This window comes from Emys orbicularis, chromosome 6 (genome assembly GCF_028017835.1).
Source record: "Emys orbicularis isolate rEmyOrb1 chromosome 6, rEmyOrb1.hap1, whole genome shotgun sequence".
NCBI classification, from domain to species: domain Eukaryota; kingdom Metazoa; phylum Chordata; order Testudines; family Emydidae; genus Emys; species Emys orbicularis.
The window spans coordinates 91986871-92007356 of record NC_088688.1 but is presented as its reverse complement, the minus strand read 5'-3'; the positions used below and the strand labels follow the sequence as shown (position 1 = coordinate 92007356).

At 44.9% G+C, this 20486-nt stretch overlaps 1 protein-coding gene across 2 annotated transcripts in view; it reads left to right on the top strand.

Moving 5' to 3' along the window:
* Positions 1 to 20486, top strand: part of RIC1 (RIC1 homolog, RAB6A GEF complex partner 1) — an 81484-nt gene that overhangs the window by 56287 nt on the left and 4711 nt on the right. For both annotated transcript variants that reach the window (XM_065406276.1, XM_065406275.1), the window contains 6 exons: positions 3105 to 3243; positions 11401 to 11517; positions 12700 to 13428; positions 13776 to 13934; positions 14050 to 14186; positions 19573 to 19859. In XM_065406276.1, coding sequence (XP_065262348.1) covers positions 3105 to 3243; positions 11401 to 11517; positions 12700 to 13428; positions 13776 to 13934; positions 14050 to 14186; positions 19573 to 19859 — 1568 coding nt within the window. The remainder of the gene's footprint in view (positions 1 to 3104; positions 3244 to 11400; positions 11518 to 12699; positions 13429 to 13775; positions 13935 to 14049; positions 14187 to 19572; positions 19860 to 20486) is intronic.

The window sequence follows — 20486 nt, the reverse complement described above, 5'->3', positions numbered from 1 at the left end:
TCAGAAATATCTCCTCTACATGAGTAATTTCCTTTCATAAACTGTTAGTCTTAAGATTAATCATAGGCTTTGATAACTTCTTGAGATAACTTTTCAAAATATGGCATCCATTTGTAGCAGTTCTATCACCTGTGTGTGCAAATGATAATGCTCAAAATGTGGATGCAAGGGTTTGCATATTTGGAAGTTTGCATGGACACAAACTTACCCAGAGAAACTTTTTGAGCACTATCACTTTCCCACATAATTTACGTGTGTAGGTGATAGTGCCTGAAATGTGCACTTACAAACTTGTGCTTGTGAAAAAGGGGTCAGAATTGGGGCACATTTGAAAACTTGGTCCATTTTAGCTGGTAGGGAAAGTAACCTGGGCTTCTGGTGTTTTCTCTTGGGACTTGTATCACACATTAAGGAGATTACACTTGAGGAAGATGGTAGATGGACTGATTAAATTTGCATTGACTACGGCTTAGCTGATTCTAATTATCTGTATCTCTAGACATGTTGGGTTCCAGTCCACTCCTTAGTGTTAGAAATTGTAGCTTTTAAATGTTGTATTTTTAGCATAAACAAGCATGTGAAAACTGTGTACAACTTTCATAATTTATAAAACCTGCATCCAGACCTGTGATTATTTAAACTGGTATCAGTAACTTTACAAAATGTGTAGAGTTCTTTTCTAAATAGAGAATTTAAAAAAATCTAACTGTACCCACCAGTTAATTCTGTCTGTTTAGTTTTCACATTCCATTCACCATGGAAAATTAGAGGAAATGGTCAGGGACAGAAGTCTGCTGTACATTTTGACAAGTAAGCTGCCGGAGAAGGAAGGGTTTGTCACTAATTGGTATAGCACTTAAAGATCAGTCAGAGGAATTTTTTGTCTTGTTTTCTTACTTTAGAAAGCTGTATTTAGGTAAGGCAATAATGACTTCAGAAGTTGAAGATACCTTTTTCAGAGATTCTAAGTGCTTGTTTTTAATAGTTTGTCAGAATGGAACTTCTACACTCCCTAGCAACTGCCTAAGTGAGCAAATATCTGTATTCACAACATTACTTTGCTTTACAGGATGTAACAGTGATACAAAATCTTTACATAACTGGTGTGTCTAGAAAAAGAATTCTAAGGGTTCTAAATGTTTCTCAAGGAAGGATACAAAATATCATTTGTGAATGGACATACACTGTTAATAAGAGCAGGCTTTAGACAGACTGGGTTTTTATTTACTTTTTTTTTTTTCTTTTTCTTCCAGTGAATTCTAAATTCTACAGTTTGTCCCTGAGGGTACTGTTCTGGGTTGCTTTAAGTGGTGGCCTACTCTTATGTAAAAACCTAGACTATGTAGAGCTTATGTAGCTGCTACTTTAGCCTACTTGGTATTTTTTCAGAAAACCTATAATATGGAATTCTTCTCTTCAGTGCAGACTTTTGTTTAGAAGCTTGAAGATGCTTGAACATCTGTTGAGTCAATAAGTAAATGTACAGGAAAGAAACTTGTCCTGTTTGTGAATGCTCAGCTAGAGTAGTTTCTGCAACCGATACAGGATTCATGATCTAAAAGTGGGTCCAGAAAAAGATTAGCTGCTAGCATTTAAGGCACTACAAGATTTCGATAGAGAAGAAGTTTTCTAACTCTTTGGGCTCCAGTTCATTATTACTTTTCCCCCTCTAATTTCTCACCCTTCCTTATGCAGCCTTGTATGTAAAATGGCCCTGATAGATGTCTGCAGAGTAATAGAGGTCAGGACTACTAATTCCTGTTCCCCAGTCCTGCCAGAGATTTGTTGTGTGAACTAGGAGTGGCTGAGGGATACAGGAAGACTGTTCCAGATGGTATGTGAGGCATTTCCACTGTTAGAAGGAGCTGCAGAGAGATGAGGTACCTGATAGCAAAAGGAATGGGCACTCGGGTAGTATGAGTCCATGTGACAGGCAAGAACAGTTCCATGGAGACTTTAAAAACAACCAAGTGTTTCAGGATTCGGGTAAACAAATAGGAGCTGGTGGAGCTGCTGGAGAATGGAGTTGAGAATTACTCTTTATATGCCCATAGTCGAAGCTGAGAAATGGGAGGCCATAAAGAAGGTAGCTGTCAGGAAAAGAAAAGATAAAAGGCCATGAGGATTTCAGAGGAAGTGGCATCAAAGTGGTAAAAAATGTGGTCAGTGCTGTAGAGATGGTCATATTGTAGACAGATTTACAGCATAGTAAACATGAATAGGTGAATTCTGAATCAAGGGTGATAAGGTTACAGAAAGTGAATAGTAAAAGTATGTTTTTAAATTGAAGAGCAAAATGTTGGAGAATGCCCTTCCTGCCCATAAAAACTTCTGTCTCAGATACTTAGCTGAAGGAACTTTAAATAATGCCTCATATCTTAACAATGTGGATAGGAGTCATCAAATGCACTGAAACATATGTGCACTTGAGAATCATCATCATAAAAGTGGAAATTAAGATTAAAGGGAGAGGAAGGATAGGATGACCGAAAAGGAGGAGCGAGGTAAAAAAGAGCAAAGGTCTGTGAAAAGTAAACCTTTAGACTCTGTGTAGGAGGAGTCTCTTAGTGTAGAGGAGGATCTAGCACAGAAGTCAGCACCATTTGGTGGGGAGGATTAGAACAAGAACAAGGGAGGGTTCATAATTTATTGCAGTAGTCTAGATGGATGGAGTTGTCCACAATATTGTAGCCTGCATTGAAATCAAAGAGAAGGAACCTTCATCAGTAGGGAGGGAGATGGCTGTTGTCTAACTTGGAGGAGAATAGTTCCAATGCCTTGTTCAGAGAAACCCAGATTGAAATCATCACTATTGAGAGGTACATTGAGAACTTTGTTCTTTCCTCCTGTGTTCCCATAAATTATCAAGATTGAACAAATCAGGCTAATGGGTTTATTAAATATAACTTTATCCAGTTCAGAAGAGTGGCCTGAGTACAGTTTTGCAGTTTAAGGGGAAATTGTTCTGGTTTCTTGAAAGAGCTCTGCTTCCTATGGTTAAATTAGTATTTTCCATCATTAAGCATTTAGAAACTAGCTGTAATTGTCCATAAATTACTGTTAGAGGAGAAATGTTTAGCAGCTGTTTTTTTCCCCCCTTACAGTCCTAACCCTACTGCCAGTATTCAAGTTCTTCAGGAGGTATCCATGTCTCGTTACATTCCTCATCCTTTCCTTGTTGTTTCTGTAACTCTGACATCGGTGAGAACAGAGACTGGCATCAGCTTGAAAATGCCACAGCAGGTATGGGTCTGTCCAGTGTTTTAGAGTGGTTGAAGTTTATAAAAAATAACTGACAGTCCTTGGAGTTGGTAGTTTTAGTCTTAAGAGTTCTGCCTGGGTGATGATATCAGACAGTAGCAATAAAGAGTTCTTTTGAAGATGCTTTTCAAATATTTATAAAATGCTTCTATTGTTTAGTATGAGAGCTAAAGCCGAAAAGAATCAAAACAAAAACGAGCAAGCAAACAAAAGACCTGGATACATTTAACTATTTAAATAGTGTGGGTATGAAATATACATCTTCTGGATCAATGCCCATAAAATTCCAAGCTGTTCTAGAACATGCATAGAACTCTTTTTTCTATAATGTAGGACCCCTGGACGCACATAAGGTGCATCTTTTTGGTATTACCCACCAAAGTCAATTAGGCAGTGAATCCATCTAAAGGGGCAGCTGATTCCTGGGAAAGGGGCAATAATTTGTTTATGTAGCATTGGGGCCTGGACCAACTTTTCTATCTTAGGTACTTATTGCCCTGTTATCATAGTATAGTCTCACAATTTTTTTATGTACTTATCCTCACAACACCCCTGTGAGGTAGGGAAGCTATTATTTCCATTATACAGATGGGAAACTGATGCATAGAAGGTATGTCTACACTGCAGTTGGGAGCGTGCCTCCCAGCCCAGGTAGATGGACACACTAGCTCTGCTTGAGCTAGCACCCTAAATATAGCAATGTGGATGTTGCAGCATGGCTAGCTACCAGAGTATGGACCCAGAGGATCAGGTGGGCTTGTACTTGGGTGACTAGCCCATGACACAGCATCCACATTGCTATTTTTAGCATGCTAGCACTCCTTGAACTAGTGTGTGTCTGTCTACTTGGGCTGGGAGGCACGCTCTCAACTGCAGTGTACATGTACCCAGAGTGGCACAGTATCTTGTGCAAGGTTGCACAAGAATTCTGTGGTGGAGCAGGGAATTGGACGACTAGTGCCCTTAACTCTGGACTATCCTTCCTTTCCGAAGACTATTACCTATTGGGTTATTTAAGGGAGATTAATTGCCTGTGAGAAGTGTAACTGATCTAGTGGATGGGGGGTTGGAGCTTTCATTGGTTCACTTCCTGCTTCATTCTGAGATGCCTCTTGCATTCTGTTCTTCCTGTGCACAGTGCTGAAGCTGCATTGCAGACTCTAAATCATCATGAGCTCTAGGACACAGTCTTGCCATTCTTAGCTAGCTTATTGCTTATAAGCAAAGGATCAAATTCATTGTCTTCCATCTCAGATGCTGAGAATCTACTATTCGGGTCCTTCTAGTCTGATAAGAAAAACTGGATGTGGGCTTTATATACATGTTCTTCTTCGAGTGATTGTTCACGTCCATTACACATTAGGTGTGCGCGCGCCGCGTGCACGAACGTCGGAAACTTTTCCCCTCAGCGGCTCCTGTCGGGCCTGCAGGGTCTCCCCTCCCGCCAGAGCGGCACCCCGCTCTAGCGTATATATATATATCCCTGCCGGCCCGACCCTCCCTCAGTTCCTTCTTACCGTCCGTGGCGACGTTGGAACAACTCTGTCTCTCATCTGAGAGTGTCCCTTAGCATAGTAATTAGTGTTACAGTTATCAGTTCGTTAGTAGTTAGTAGTTAGTGTTAAGCTAGCAGTTATCAGTTCTTTACAAAGGCTTAAACTCTTTGTGTTAGGTGTTTGGCTAACCCCGGCACCGGCCCTGGGCGGCGGGGCATGCCGCACGCCCAAGGCTTCAAGGCTTGTGCCACGTGCCGCAAGCCTATGCCATTGAGTGATCCACACGAATCGTGTCTCCGTTGCCTGGGGGAAGCACACCAAAAGGAGCGCTGCAAGATCTGTAATGCTTTCAAGCCCAGGACTAAGAAAGAGAGAGACTTTCGCCTTAAGCAGCTGCTCATGGAGTCGGCGTTACAGCCCTCCACTTCTACGGCACCGTCAACCTCGGTGCGGAGTGCCCCGGCGTCGGTTCGGGATCCGATGCCGGCGGGGCAACCTAAGCCTGCGGCACCGGCTCGGAGAGAACACCCCCGGCACCGGTCCTCTTCGCCGGCTAAGCCGAAGGGCCAACCCAAGGCCCGAGGACGCTCCCCGCACAAGAGGGTAGCGCCCGCGAAGACCGCAAGTGCCACTAAAGCCGTTGCGGTCCCAACACAGATCCCGGTGCCAGTGGCTCCAGCGCCGAAAGGCCCGTCGAGCCCCGGGATAGGCGCGTCGAGTGAGGAGGAAGGGCTGGAGGAACTGTTGGAACAGCCCTCCACCCCGGACACATTTGAGGCAGCAAAGGACCTCATTGAATTGTCCGCTGAAGGCACCCTCCGCGCTAAGGACATTCCGCCGAGACTGCCGTCCAAAGGCAAGCCGGCGATGATGCGCCCATCACGGTCGCCATCTCGGCACCGTTCGCGGCGCCAATCCCGGTCGAGCTCCGCCTTGGTGGACTCCCGGCTTCCCTCCGCGCAGCGGGCCGCCCAACCGTCGGGCCCCAGCAGACGCGAGGCACCGGCCCAGCAGCCCTGCTCGAGCAGGCACCGGGACGTGTCGGTCGCGCGATCCCTGAGACCGTCCTCCTGCAGCCGCTCCCGGGGCCACCGGTACCGATCCAGGTCCAGGTCGGCACGGCGCTACTCCCGGTCCCGGTCACGAAGGCACCGCTCTCCAACCCCGGACCAGCACCGCCCCACGGCACCGCCGTGGCCCTCTAGATCACCGTCCATAGTTTCGGAGGTGGACTCGGGCCATTCCAGCAAATATGCCCACAGAGCGCAGGCCAGTAGGGAGCACGAAGCCTCTTGGCAACCACAGTGGGGCCACCCAGGGCAATGGCCATTCTGGACCCCTTGGGCCTACCATCAACAAGGCCCCCCGTCCAGAACCTCGAGATCGGGCCCCTCAGGACACCGGTCCCGCTCCCCACGGTGGCGCCCACCCTCCCGCAGGGAGTCCATGGTATCCAGGCCTCCAGAAAGGGAAAGGGCCGACTCGGCACCGAGCCCGGCACCGTCTCAGGCCCACGTCAGAGAACGCACTCCGGAGGAGCGCCCTGCTGATGAGGAGTTACAGGAGGAAGAGGACGCACAAAAGGCCATGACCTCCTCCTCCTCACCAGATGAAGCCGTGGCGGGCACAACAGTGTCCGGTCCTCCCCTGATTGACCATCGGGCACACCAGGACCTGCTCTGCCGAGTAGCCCTCAATTTGGGGTTGCAGGCAGAGGAAACCGTAGAGCAGGAAGACCCTATGGTCGACATTCTAAGCCCGGAGGGCCCCTCCAGGATTGCGCTCCCGCTCATAAAAACGGTCCAATCTAATTACAAGACTGTATGGCAAACACCAGCCTCCGCGGCGCCTACGGCAAAGGGCGTAGAGAGGAAATACTTTGCCCCATCCAAGGGGTTTGATTTCCTATTCTCCCATCCAACCCCATGTTCGCTGGTCGTCTCCGCGGTCAACGAACGGGAGCGACATGGCCAACAGGCCCCGGCCCCCAAGGCCAAGGAGGCAAAACGCTTGGACTTATTTGGGAGAAAGGTTTACTCGTCCGGAGGCCTCCAGCTGCGGATCGCGAACCAACAAGCGATCCTGAACAGGCACAATTTCAACTCTTGGGCATCGGTGTCCAAGTTCAAGGAAGCCTTGCCTCAGGGCTCACAACCCGAGTTTGCTGCCTTAGTAGACGAAGGGAAGGCGGTGGCCAAAACCTCCTTACAGGCCTCACTTGACTCCGCTGACGCAGCCGCTAGGACAATTGCGTCAGGAGTGGTAATGAGACGCTCGGCATGGCTGCAGGCTTCCGGCCTTCCCCCAGAGGTGCAAAACACCCTCCAAGACCTTCCGTTCGAGGGTTCAGGCTTGTTTTCGGACCAAACGGATGCCAGACTACACAGTCTTAAGGACTCTCGAGCTACCCTCAAGTCGTTGGGGATGCACACCCCAGTGACGCAGAGGAAGCCCTTCAAGCCCCAACCTCCGCAGAGGCAGTACCACCCTCGTCCTAGACAGGAGCCGTACCGCAGGAGGGGCAGGGATAACAGGCGTAGACGCAACAACACGCCCAACCAAGGCCAAAATCAGGGCCAAAACAAACCGCAGCCGGGAAACAAGCAAGGGTTTTGAAGCTGCGATCGAGGACAGTGTACCAACCTCTATTCCGGATCCCACCCTGTGTTTCAGGGACCGCCTGTCCCGTTTTTACCGTGCTTGGTCACGTATAACATCGGACCGCTGGGTCCTACGCACGGTGGAGGCAGGATACACCCTTCAGTTCTCCTCGCCCCCTCCCTCCCACTCCCCAACCCCGTCCCTCTTCAGGGACCCCTCTCACGAGCAACTCCTCATGCAAGAGGTGCAGGCCCTCCTCACAGTAGGAGCGGTGGAAGAGGTTCCTCCGGACCTCAAAGGGAAAGGGTTCTATTCAAGATACTTCCTCATTCCCAAAGCAATAGGGGGCCTTCGTCCTATTCTGGACCTACGCAAGCTAAACAAATACTTGCTCAAACCACGTTTCCATATGGTCTCCTTCGGTACCATCATTCCATCCCTGGATCCGGGGGATTGGTACGCTGCCCTCGATATGAAAGATGCCTACTTTCACATCGCTATCCGACCGGCCCACCGGCGGTTCCTGCGCTTCACTGTCAGCCAGCGCCATTTCCAATTTACAGTTTTGCCCTTCGGCCTGGCAACAGCCCCGCGCGTATTCACGAAATGCATGTCCGTGGTAGCAGCTTTTCTTCGAAAAAGAAGGATGCGCGTCTACCCATACCTGGACGACTGGCTCCTAGCGGGCCGGTCGGAGGCCGAGGTTCGCTCCCATGTGGCATTGACGCTACAGGTGTTCCACGAACTCTGTCTACTGGTCAATGTACCCAAGTCATCACTGGTCCCTACGCAGAGACTGGACTTCATAGGGGCAGTCCTGGACTCAGTGGCGGCACGGGCGAGTCTCCCCGAGTCGAGGTTCCTGGCCATTCAGAAGGCTGTGAGCTCCATCCAGCAATTCCCCACGACCACGGCCAGATGTTGCTTACAACTCTTGGGGCACATGGCGGCCTGCACCCACGTAGTCGGACACGCCCGCCTCAGACTCAGGCCGCTGCAGTTGTGGCTGGCCCAAGCATATCGCCCCAACAGAGACTCCTTATCTTGGTCGTGACTATCCTGGCTCGGGTGTCGAACGCCCTCCGTTGGTGGCTCGATCGGCAGGGGTTTCCTCAAGGGGTTGGAGAGGGTGTTTCCCTACTCGCGGCCACCGGTCCTCACTAAGCTCATGGGGCCGCCCTTTGAACCCCTAGCCTCTTGCTCCCTCCTGCACCTCTCATGGAAGGTAGCGTTTCTCGTGGCCATCACATCGGCTAGGAGGGTATCTGAATTGAGAGCCCTCACTTCGGAACCTCCTTATACAGTTTTTTATAAGGATACGGTGCAACTGAGGCCGCACCCCAAATTCCTTCCAAAAGTGGTCACGCACTTTCATATGGGGCAGGACATTTGTTTACCGGTGTTCTTCCCCAAGCCCCATACAGACCCCAGCCACCGCAGCCTGCATACCCTGGATGTCCGTTGGGCCTTGGCGTTTTATCTAGACCGCACCAGGCCATTCCGCAAATCGACTCAGCTGTTTATTGCCGTTGCGGAGCGAATGAGAGGCCAACCTATTTCGACGCAACGCTTGTCGGCATGGATTGTGCTTTGCATACGCACGTGCTACGAGCTCGCCAACGTACCAGCCCCGGAGATCAGGGCTCACTCAACTAGGGCCCAAGCGTCCTCGGCGGCCTTCTTGGCACAGGTTCCGCTCCAGGAAATCTGCAAAGCAGCCACCTGGTCGTCGGTGCATACGTTCACAGCCCACTACGCAATCCATCATCAGACCAGAGAGGATGCGGTTGTCGGCAGGGCTGTGCTTCAATCAGTTATTCCTTGACTCCTACCCTCCACCAATGGTAAGCTTGTGAGTCACCTAATGTGTAATGGACGTGAACAATCACTCGAAGAAGAAAAAACGGTTACTTACCTTCTGTAACTGTTGTTCTTCGAGATGTGTTGTTCACGTCCATTACACTTCCCACCGTCCTTCCCCTCTGTCGGAGTCACCGGCAAGAAGGAACTGAGGGAGGGTCGGGCCAGCAGGGGTATATATACGCTAGAGCGGGGCGCCGCTCTGGCGGGAGAGGAGACCCTGCAGGCCCGACGGGAGCCGCTGAGGGAAAAAGTTTCCGACGTTCATGCACGCGGCGCGCGCACACCTAATGTGTAATGGACGTGAACAACACATCTCAAAGAACAACAGTTACAGAAGGTAAGTAACCGTTTTATAGTATGTAAGCTGTCAGGCAGTTGATTTAAATGTAAAACAAAATAAATATTTTTCAGAGATAGAAGTATTAAACGTTTAAGGTTTTTAAGTGCACTTCTATTTGGGAGGGAAACATTTACACTACAGGTTGGGTTTCCTGATTGCTTTTCTGTCAAGAAATTCCATACCAGATTTGTTGAGTTTATAAGTAAAAATATGTTTACTCTAATTGTCATCTCTGCGAGTCAACCTTGAATATAAAAGTTAAGCTGGGTTCTTTCTGGCCCTAGCATTAACAATAAAGTCCCTGCGATCAATCTTGATTAACGGTTCTGTTGATAACTGAGCCAAAATGGAATCCATCTTCCTCTCCTGTAGCAGTGTTGACTCTGCAAAGTCAACAGAACAGAAGTAGAAAAAGCTTACTTTAGAATTAAAGTTGAGGCAAAACTACGAATAGACACAAGGAGTAGTTCTGTTGAACAAGGTGGCATTTTTACAGTCACTTTTACAGTAGAACCATTTAAATGTTTCCTTCTATAGGTGCCCAGCCCTGCTTGTTTCTTCTGATTGCTTCCTATGCTAAATTGGCTCTTTAAGAGGCTTGCCTCTGTGTATTAGGAAGGCTTGACTCTGGCATAACCAATTCCACCACATGGCACTTGCACAGACCAGCAGCAATGCTAACTAAAATAAGCAGATTTAAAAGCAAGGGGCACAAAGGACACTTAAATGATTGGGGTGCATGTATCTGGGTAAAATAAAGGAACTAACTTTGTGTACATATAATTATATATATATTTACGTTCTTTTTGGTTTTTTCCTTTTTGGAATATGAAATACTCTACAACCACTGCATTCTATTCTCTTCTTCAAAAGTTAAGTGTTGAAAATGGCTGTCCTTGTGTGCTGCTCTTCCCTATGTGAACTGGCAGTGAGCTGCTAGGAGCTTATTTAGCCACAGCTGAGGTAGATACAGTAACCAGCCTCAAGTCAACCCTTTAACTGAGATTTGCGTAGAGGTCTGTGGGAGTGCATTACGTACTAGCTCTGGTAAAAGAGCTGTTCCTGTTAAACATCATTTTAAAAACCATGGCATTATGCAATGCAGTTTTAGAGTATGTCTGAACTGCAATTACACACCTCTGGCTGGCCCTCATCAGCTGACTTGGGCTTGTGGGGCTCAGGCTAGGCTATTGGGCTGTAAAATTGCAGTGTAGATGTTTGGGCTAGTGCTGAAGCCCGAGCTCTGGGACCCCGTGATGGGGGAGAGTCCCAGAGCCCAGGCTCTAGCCTGAGCCCAAACGTGTGCACCACTATTTTACAATGGCACAGCCCAAGCCCTGCAAGCCCAAGTCAGCTGACGTGGGCCAACAGCAAGTGTTAAATTGTAATGTAGACATACCCTTAGAGCCTTTTTGAGGAAAGCTGGACACTGAAACCTCTGCTTACAATTAAACTGTTTGATTAAAATGAAGAGCAGGGAAAGGCCAGCACCTCCCTCCAACATATCCCCAGTTTACATGCTTTACTCCTAGGCAAGCAAAGCTTTTAGGGAGCATATGGGGTAGGTCCCTCCCTAAAACAGATCAAAGCCTTGAGTATTTGCATCTGTCCTCCTTTATATGCAAGTTGGTTTGGAAGATAGGTAGAAAGAATTGTATCCAGAGTTCATAAGCTAGTATTTACAAGCCTCCTATAAAGATGTGCTTAGTGGGAGTGCCAGTGTTCTGAATTTGCGTTTGGCTGTGAGTTTATGCAGAGACTATACTGTACATATCAAAGCAAAAATGATGGATTCAGAAAAGTTTAGAGATAAGTAATTTACACTTTTTTTCCCCACAGGCCTGTGAGGCAGAAAGCATTATGTTAAACTTAGCAGGACAACTCATCATGGTACAAAGGGATCGGTCTGGCCCCCAGATACGAGAGAAGGACAGCAGTCCTAACCAAAGGAAACTTGTGAGTAAACATATTTGGGATTACACAAGAATTTTCAAAGGTTCTGAGGACTCAGCAAGTTGTGAAGGTGATTGATCTCGGCCTAGAAACAAGTGTGTAGCTACACTTCAATGCTGTGCTAAAACTGGTTGAATTATTTGTTGTGAATAAATTACCTGACAAATGCAGCCCTCTTTTCTGTTCACGAATCATTCACAAGCCAGTTTTTATTTCTGCAAGTATCTCTGACAATCAGATTATTTACCCCTTGTATTGCTGTAACATAGGGGTCCCAATCATGGATCAGGATCCTATTGTGATAGGTGCTGTACGAAGCTTGGGAAAACAATTTTCGACCTGTGGGCTATTCCTAAACTGTTCACTTTGAATACTTGTGGTTTGTCGTCCCCTTCAGGCACATACTGGCATTTTGACCAACTTCTTAAGAGATAAGAGAAATTAATGTAGGACTATCCTTGTTCTTATGACAATGTGTAGATAGTCATATGAAGAGCAACAATTTCACAATCATTCATACTAATGATGTGTGTGTGAATCTTCAGAAATTGCAGAGAGAGGTGTGAGCGTGAGCATGGTTGGATTCAAGTGAATGCTTGCAAACATTATTTTTACAGTAACCCACCAGCTCTAGCCTACACTCTGTGCTAAAAATAGGCAATTTGACCAGCCTTCTGACTGGAATTGTCAGTGGCATCAGCTGGTAGGTGAGGAATGAAAGAGATCCCTCTTGGTGGGTTAATACTGGAGCTTTTTCTTGGTGCCCAAAATGCAGCTAGACTAAGTTGCATAGGAATTGCACTTCTTATTAGTCCTCACTTTTAGAAAAGTAATGACCCCATGGTGACAACAAGCTGTATTTGTGGAAAAACCTTTAAAATGGATGTGGGCAGTATTTGATAAATATCCGTGGTATACAGTACTTTGCCAGTTTTAGGTTTGTGGGGGTGGAAACGCAGGTTGAATTGCTTTCTTAAGTACTTGCACTGACTAGAGTTTTAGAAATGCCTAATAAAAATACATAATTCTCTACAATAGTGAATTTCTATCATATACTCCCCTCACCGACAAATCTATTAAATGGGAGTGAAATGTGCTGTCACCCCTTTCAACTGAAGGAAGGATACTAGTGAGATGAGGCACAAATTAAAAGGGTATTAAGAGCTTTTTTCTTTTCTTCCCCAGCTGCCTTTTTGTGCTCCAGTTGTGCTAGCCCAGTCGGTTGAAAATGTTTGGACTACCTGTAGGGCAAACAAACAAAAGCGCCACTTACTGGAGGCACTCTGGCTCAGCTGTGGTGGGTCAGGTATGAAAGTCTGGCTTCCTTTGTTTCCCAGGGATCACCGCAAACCACATTCCTTTTTGTCAAGACGGATCATGCTGCCTTTCCACATCAACATATACCCCTTGGCTGTTCTGTTTGAAGATGCCTTGGTTCTTGGTGCTGTCAATGACACTGTACTCCACGACTGTTTATACACTCACAGCAGTGCTAGACAACATTTGGAGGTCCTCTTTCCTTTCTGTATTGTTGAGAGAACCTCTCAGATCTACCTCCATCACATTTTGCGCCAACTTTTGGTGAGGAACCTAGGAGAGCAAGCCTTGCTTTTGGCCCACTCCTGTGCCACATTACCTTACTTTCCTCATGTGCTAGAACTGATGCTTCATGAAGTGCTGGAAGAAGAAGCTACCTCGCGGGAGCCCATTCCCGACCCTCTGCTTCCCACTGTGGCTAAGTTCATTACAGAGTTCCCCCTTTTCCTGCAGACAGTTGTTCATTGTGCTAGGAAGACGGAATATGCCCTGTGGAATTACCTTTTTGCTGCTGTTGGAAACCCAAAAGACTTATTTGAGGAGTGCTTAATGGCCCAGGACTTAGACACAGCTGCCTCTTACCTTATTATCCTACAGGTAATAGTATCCTGCTACTTGATTACAAAAAAGAAGTGACCATTTAGTCCCCATTTTTTTGGTTTTATTTAAACGATTTATTGCATGTTTGGCATAACAGTTTTTTAAAAATAAATATAACACTTTTTTTGGTGGGCAACTCACCTCAATTATATCTGTTTAGGGATAAAATTAAATATGAATAGGTCCCTAAAATGGCACTTAACAAAATGGAAAACTGTGAAATATGCCTTTACCTACAACTCTCATTTTTGAGCATACTGCTGGGGCGGGGGCTTGACTTTTTCCAAAAGTATTGCTGGGTTTCAGAAGCAAATTATTTTTATATTGTGCATTGTTACTTGTAGAACATGGAGGTTCCAGCAGTTAGTAGGCAGCATGCCACTCTTCTGTTCAACACTGCCCTGGAGCAGGGAAAGTGGGACCTTTGTCGTCACATGATCAGATTTCTTAAAGCCATTGGTTCTGGTGAATCAGAGACTCCGCCACCTACACCCACAACTCAGGTTTGTTAAGAAAATCATAAATCTTGTATATCAGTCACTAAACATAATGAATCTCATGTATACCCAGGATGTAACATGTTTTTACTTTAGTTGGTCATATGCTTCTTTGTTGTAGGAACCCAGCTCAACTGGTGGCTTTGAGTTCTTCAGACATCGCAGCATTAGTTTATCTCAATCAGCAGAGAATCTTCCTGCTAACAAATTTAATCTACAGAAAACACTGAGCATGCCTTCTGGTCCATCTGGGAAAAGGTAACATTTGTATCATAGTACAATTCATGATTGATCCCTACCATGCTGGGCCACTGTACAGAGAATAGTTCCTGCCCCACTCATCCAAACTATTTACATTGTAACAAATTATACAATGGGGCTATATTAAGGCATGGGCACTCATGACTCCTGGAGTCATGTGAGATCAGGATTTCAGTTTCCGTTTAAAAAAAAATTGTTTCTAGCCGTTATGGATGCAAAGACAAGTTGAAAAGTGTGAACCAAATATAACTGATACCTGCCTGAAATAGTACCTCTGGGATGTGTGATCTGGGCCATTCATCTTAAATGTGAAACCTGTTGTTAGTCCTGAAAGGGTCTGGGCCACAGCATGGGTAGGGGGGGGCGGGGAGATGTTATGTGGGGGGTGCCCAGGACCCTAGATTGTCTTAATTTGGCCCTGACAGCAACCTTAGTGGTGTTCTGTGTGCTGTGAGATTCCACAGACCCCTGGAGGTTCTACAGTGAGCACTCGCATGTCCATTAACTGTAATAGAGCATCTCACCTAATACTGCAGAAGAAATATTTCTCCCTTTGCTTTTACTGCAGATATTGGCTACTTCGATTTCCATCTATCATAACTTTTTACGTGCATGAGCTGTAACTTTGATATTAAAAAGAACGAGGAGTACTTGTGGCACCTTAGAGACTAACAAATTTATTTGGGCATAAGCTTTCGTGGGCTAAAACCCACTTCATCGGATGCTTCTTTGTTCTGCTTAGAAGTGGTAAACAAGATAAATTGCAGGGAACACAAACCAGAATTGTCCATAGGAAGTTACTGTCCAATATTGTATTTTTAAAATCATTTTGAGGAAAATGACCCTTCGGACCATGGTGTTTGATCTTTACTCAAAATGCAACAAGATAGTACTAAGGTCAAGAACTTAGCAGGTGTAATAAAACAGACATTTACATGGATAACAAGAATATCCAGAGTTGTTACAGTAAATATTATAAAATTTAAGAAACAAAAGCTTTTGAAGGCCTGGTGTGGTAGGGGTTGGATGCCAGTAAAATTACCAAAAGAAACAAGCAATTAGCAAAATGAATATTTTGGGGAAACAATTAATTAGATGGAATTATTTATCTAATTAGTTGCTTCTCAGATGACTAGTTCAGGAAAACCAAATCAAAAGCTGGACTTACTGATTATGGTTATTAATGAGACTACACTGTGAGTGCATCACTGCAAAACTTAACATGGATTCTTTTATACACTGCTGCCCCAAAATAAACAATTAACTTGACTTTGAAATAAAGAGTGTTTAAGTAATTAAAAATGATAAAACCAATAAACAAATCATGCAAATGATATACACCACATAAACAAGTAAATAAAATGAATGATACAGTGTGGCAACTCTTAAGACAACCGCTAAACAAAACATGAAATTCTGAAATATAAAGTAAATTAAAGTATGGTTGGTTAACTATATTGAATGGACTAGTTATAAAGCTGAGTATAAAATTCAAAAACCTCTGAGCATTAACCACAATGGTGTTCACTTCAAAATACTAACAGCATCAATTTTTAACATAATTCAACAGCTAAACTGAGACAGAATATCAAATAACCAAGTATAAACTTAATGAAGTAACTGGACTGCAACAACTATAATTCAGCTTCTTCATAGGGCTGTCAAGTGATTAAAAAATTAATTGCTATTAATTGCAGGATTAAACAATAGAATACCATTTATTTAAATATTTATGGATATTTTCTACATTTTCAAATATATTGATTTCAGTAATAACAGAATACAAAGTGTACAGTGCTCACTTTATATTTATTTTTATTACAAATATTTGCACTGTAAAAAACAAAAGAAATACTTTTCAATTAACCTATTACAAGTACTGTAGTGTAATCTTTATCATGAAAGTTGAACTTACAAATGTAGAATTATGTAAAAAAAAAAAAAAAAAACTGCATTCAAAAATAAAACCAATGTTAAACAATATAAAAGCCTACAAGTCCACTCAGTCCTGTTTCTTGTTCAGTCAATCGCTCAGACAAACAAGTTTTGTTTACATTTGCAGGAGATAAGCTGCCTGCTTCTTGTTCACAATGTCACCTGAAAGTGAGAACAGGTGTTCTCGTGGCACTATTGTAGCCGGTGTTGCAAGGTATTTACATTTCCGATGCGCTAAAGATTCATACGTCCCTTCATGCCTCAATCACCATTCCAGAGGACATGTGTCCATGCTGATTACAGGTTCTGCTCGATAACAATCCAAAGTAGTGCAGACCGATGCATATTCCTTTTCATCATCTGTCAGATGCCACCAGCAGAAGGCTGATTTTCATTTTTGGTAGTTTGGTTCTATAGTTTCTGCATTGGAGTATTGCTCTTTTAAGACTTCTCAAAGCATGCTCCACACCTCGTCCCTCTCAGGTTTTGGAAGGCACTTCAGATTCTTAAACCTTGGGTCGAGTGCTGTAGCTATCTTTAGAAATCTCACATTGATACCTTTTTTGCGTTTTGTCAAATCTGCAGCGAAAGTGTTCTTAAAATTAACATGTGCTGAGTCATCATCTGAGACTACTATAACATGAAATATATGGCAGAATGCGGGTAAAACTGAGCCAGAGACATGCAATTCTCCCCCAAGGAGTTCAGTCACAAATTTAAGTAATGCGTTATTTTTTTAACGAGCATCATCAGCATGGAAGTATGTCCTCTGGAATGGTAGCCGAAGCATGAAGGGGAGTATGAAAGTTTAGCTTATCTGGCATGTAAATATCTTGCAATGCCAGCTACAAAAGTGCTATGTGAATGCTGAAATTTAGTTATATACTCATCAAACTAAAGGTTTCAAGTTTAGTCCTTTTAAGCAATACAACAGATAGTAAGGCAAGTTAAGTGAGCGTAGCACTACACAGACAGGTATGAACAATAATTCTGGCAATTACAGGTGAAAGCATGCAGTTCAAATCAATTTTAGTTACAGTGAAGTCAGACTGATGTCCTACAAGCTGAGTTCAGTCATGTTCTTAGGAGAATTTTCTCCAATCTTAAGCTATTTTAAAACTTTTTCCTTTTTTGTACCATTTAAAATTAAGATATTTCTAATAATTGGATCGAAGTTGTTAGATTTATGACTTTGGTATTAAGAGTTCCTACCAGCCCAAGCACAGAAATTCCCTATGGAATTTTTAGCCATAAGCATTGATTTCCTAAATCTTTGTGCTTCTGAGCAGGTGGAATTTTTCACTGTGTGCAGTTGTCATCTTCATGGTGGGAGGATTCTGTCCAGGGAAACATCTTTTTCCCTAAGCTGCCAGATCAAAGATTCTTGTAAAAGACTCGGGGTATTTCTACACTACCCGACGGATCAGTGGGCAGCGATCGATCCAGCAGGGGTCGATTTATCGCATCTAGTCTAGACGCGATAAATCAACACCCGAGCGTTCTCCCGTCGACTCCTGTACTCCACCACCGCGAGAGGCGCAGGCAGAGTCAACGGGGGAGCAGCAGCAGTCGACTCACCACAGTGAAGACACCGCGGTGAGTAGGTCTAAGTACGTCGACTTCAGCTACGTTATTCACGTAACTGAAGTTGCGTAACTTAGATCAGTCCCCCCCCAGTGTAGACCAGGCCTCCTACTAAAAGAAAATCAATCTTTCTCAAGGCGCGCTAAACACTTCTTATGTGGAATGGACCAGCTTTCTCTGAATCTGGTGGTGTTCTACCAGAGTAGGTTTTGCTGGACTAGTCATATGAGATGCAATTAATAATTCTATCTAAATGTTTCTCCCAAGTATCAGTTTTGTTTTTCTTGTGGTATTTTTATTTTTAAAATTACATAGTGTTCAACCTCTTTCAACCCCATAAAGGGATAAAAACATTAAGCTTCAGAGTTTACTCAGATCTCTAACTATTGGAAGTTAGGACGAACTTTATTGGGAGCAGGCTATCCTATTTTCCTTCCATTTCCTTCCTTTCTGTAAAGGAGCTGGTATTGGCCATTGTTAAAGACCAAGTACTGGACTAGATGGACCCCTGGTCTGATCCAGTAAGACATTTGTGCTCCAGAATACTGTACATTTTGTTTTTAAAGGCAGTGTCCCCCTCCCACTCAGATATGGTGCTTGGTGTACGAAGGAACAGGGTAGATATCTGTGCTTTGACGGTAATATGAAGCACATTTCCTCTGTTATTTTCTTCAGTGGGTTTGGACTTCACAGGCCTCTCCTGTTTGAAGATTGCTACTATTCCACCACCAGCACAGAGTCCACTTCCTGGATCAGTATTTAAAGTTAATGTTAGACACTTGGTACCTGTATCAAACATTGACCCAGGGAAAAGCTCACCTATCACAAAACTTGCAAGACTATCATGATTTTTCATGCATATCCATCTCCTGAAGAGTCATTTGCTGAAAGCTTGCTACTCCTGAGGGAATTCTGAGCCTAAAAATTCTGCACATTTTAATTTGTCAATAAATAAATGTGGAGGCTCCAGCATGGCAGTGGGGAGCACAGGTCACTGGCTCCATTGAGATGGGAGATCACCCTATAGTACCCCACCCAAGGACAGGGACTCGGAGGTGAGGCTGCACCTGACCCAGCGCAAGGGCTGGGCTGGCCCCAGAAACACCCCAGGGCTCTGCCCCTCTGTGCCAGGCACACCAGGTGTGGGCAGGCAGGTTCAGGCTAGCAGGATCCAGGTGTGGGGCAAGAGGGTTCTGTGTGTGGTAGTTTTGGTGTGGGAAGCTCTGTGAGGCATCTGGATGCAGAGGGGCTTATTGGGGGGGGAGGGGCGGGGGGGTTCCAGGTGCAGGGGCAATGGGACTCTGCCAGGGGGTCCATGTGAAGATGGTTAGGGCTCAGCAGGGGGTGTGTGGGGTTTAGTGGGGGGTTTGGGAGCTGGGTGGGGTGGGGGTCTGGTTCAGGCTCAGTGGGGTGATGCAGAGGGGTGTGACTGGAGCCCCAGCTGAGGGCTTAGAGAGTGGCAGGAGTGCTTGTCTGTGAGAGAAACTGCTAGTGCCACAGTCTTCTGGAGTTTGCTTTCTCTGAGAGGCCACTTTGGAAGGGGGGCTGCTCCTTGCTTCCCTAGTGACATGTAGCCCTGCCTTCACTGCTAAGACTTTAAGCCCCTGCAGCTGGTGCTGCCTATCTAGTTTCTATCTACCACATTCCTATTGCCACATAGCTCATAGTGATAGTGGAGGCTCTTGGGTAAAGGAACCCCAGGTAATGCGTAGTCTCTTTTATCAACGTGCAAGTGGTTTTCACCATTAAATTGTTACTCAACTTAGTTTGCAATTTCATATATCTGTGCTACAGCTGATCTATAAGTGACTTTCAAGCTACAGTCTTAATATCACCTCTTCTCTTCTCTTGTGTTGGTCCACAGGTGGAGTAAAGACAGTGACTGTGCTGAGAATATGTACATTGATATGATGCTCTGGCGTCATGCTCGACGCTTGCTGGAGGAAATCAGGCTTAAAGACCTTGGATGCTTTGCTGCGCAACTAGGCTTTGAGCTGATTGGTTGGCTGTGTAAGGAGCGAGCCCGAGCTGCCCGTGTGGAGGATTTTGTGATTGCCTTGAAGAGACTACACAAAGATTTTCTCTGGCCATTTCCAGTCATACCAGCTTGCTCTGTTAATTCACCTTTCAAGAATGGAAAGTACAAGACAGGTGCTGTACCATCTGAGTTATTTTGGTGGACTAGGTTTCTTTCCTGCAGTCCTGCCTCCATTACTTTGAATCTCTCGTATCTCAGTTCAGCCAAGCAAAGAACAGGTTGAGGTTTATCACCTGCACAGTTCCTTACTTTGCATGGTTTTGAAGGGGTTCTGTTTAGCATAGACGACATGTCTTCGCAGTAGTTATGTTATGTTGTAGCTTCTGTTGAGATTTCCTGTTTTCTCTCAGAAGTTATATTTTAGCTGTATTAAATCAGAGAACTAGATCTCTGTTCCAGGTCAGTCTGGACACAACATTTTATATAATTTCAGCCAAAGAAAGTGACTAAAATCAGTACATTATGTGGTTTTAGATGGGCATTTGATCAGCTTTATCTGATTTTTAGAGATACACCTTGTTTTTCATGTGACCTGCTGAAATTTGCTAGCAATGTGGTAGTGAGATGGAAGAGTTAAAATTGTGAGAATGTGCTGCAGTTTTCAAACCTGTATTACAATGTTGTTGTTACATTTTTCAATATATTATTTTGTGAGATTACCACCTGGATCTCACTGCAATCTTAAAGCATCTTTTAATTCTATAAGCTAGACTGAGTTTGTCTCAAGATTGCAAAAAAGT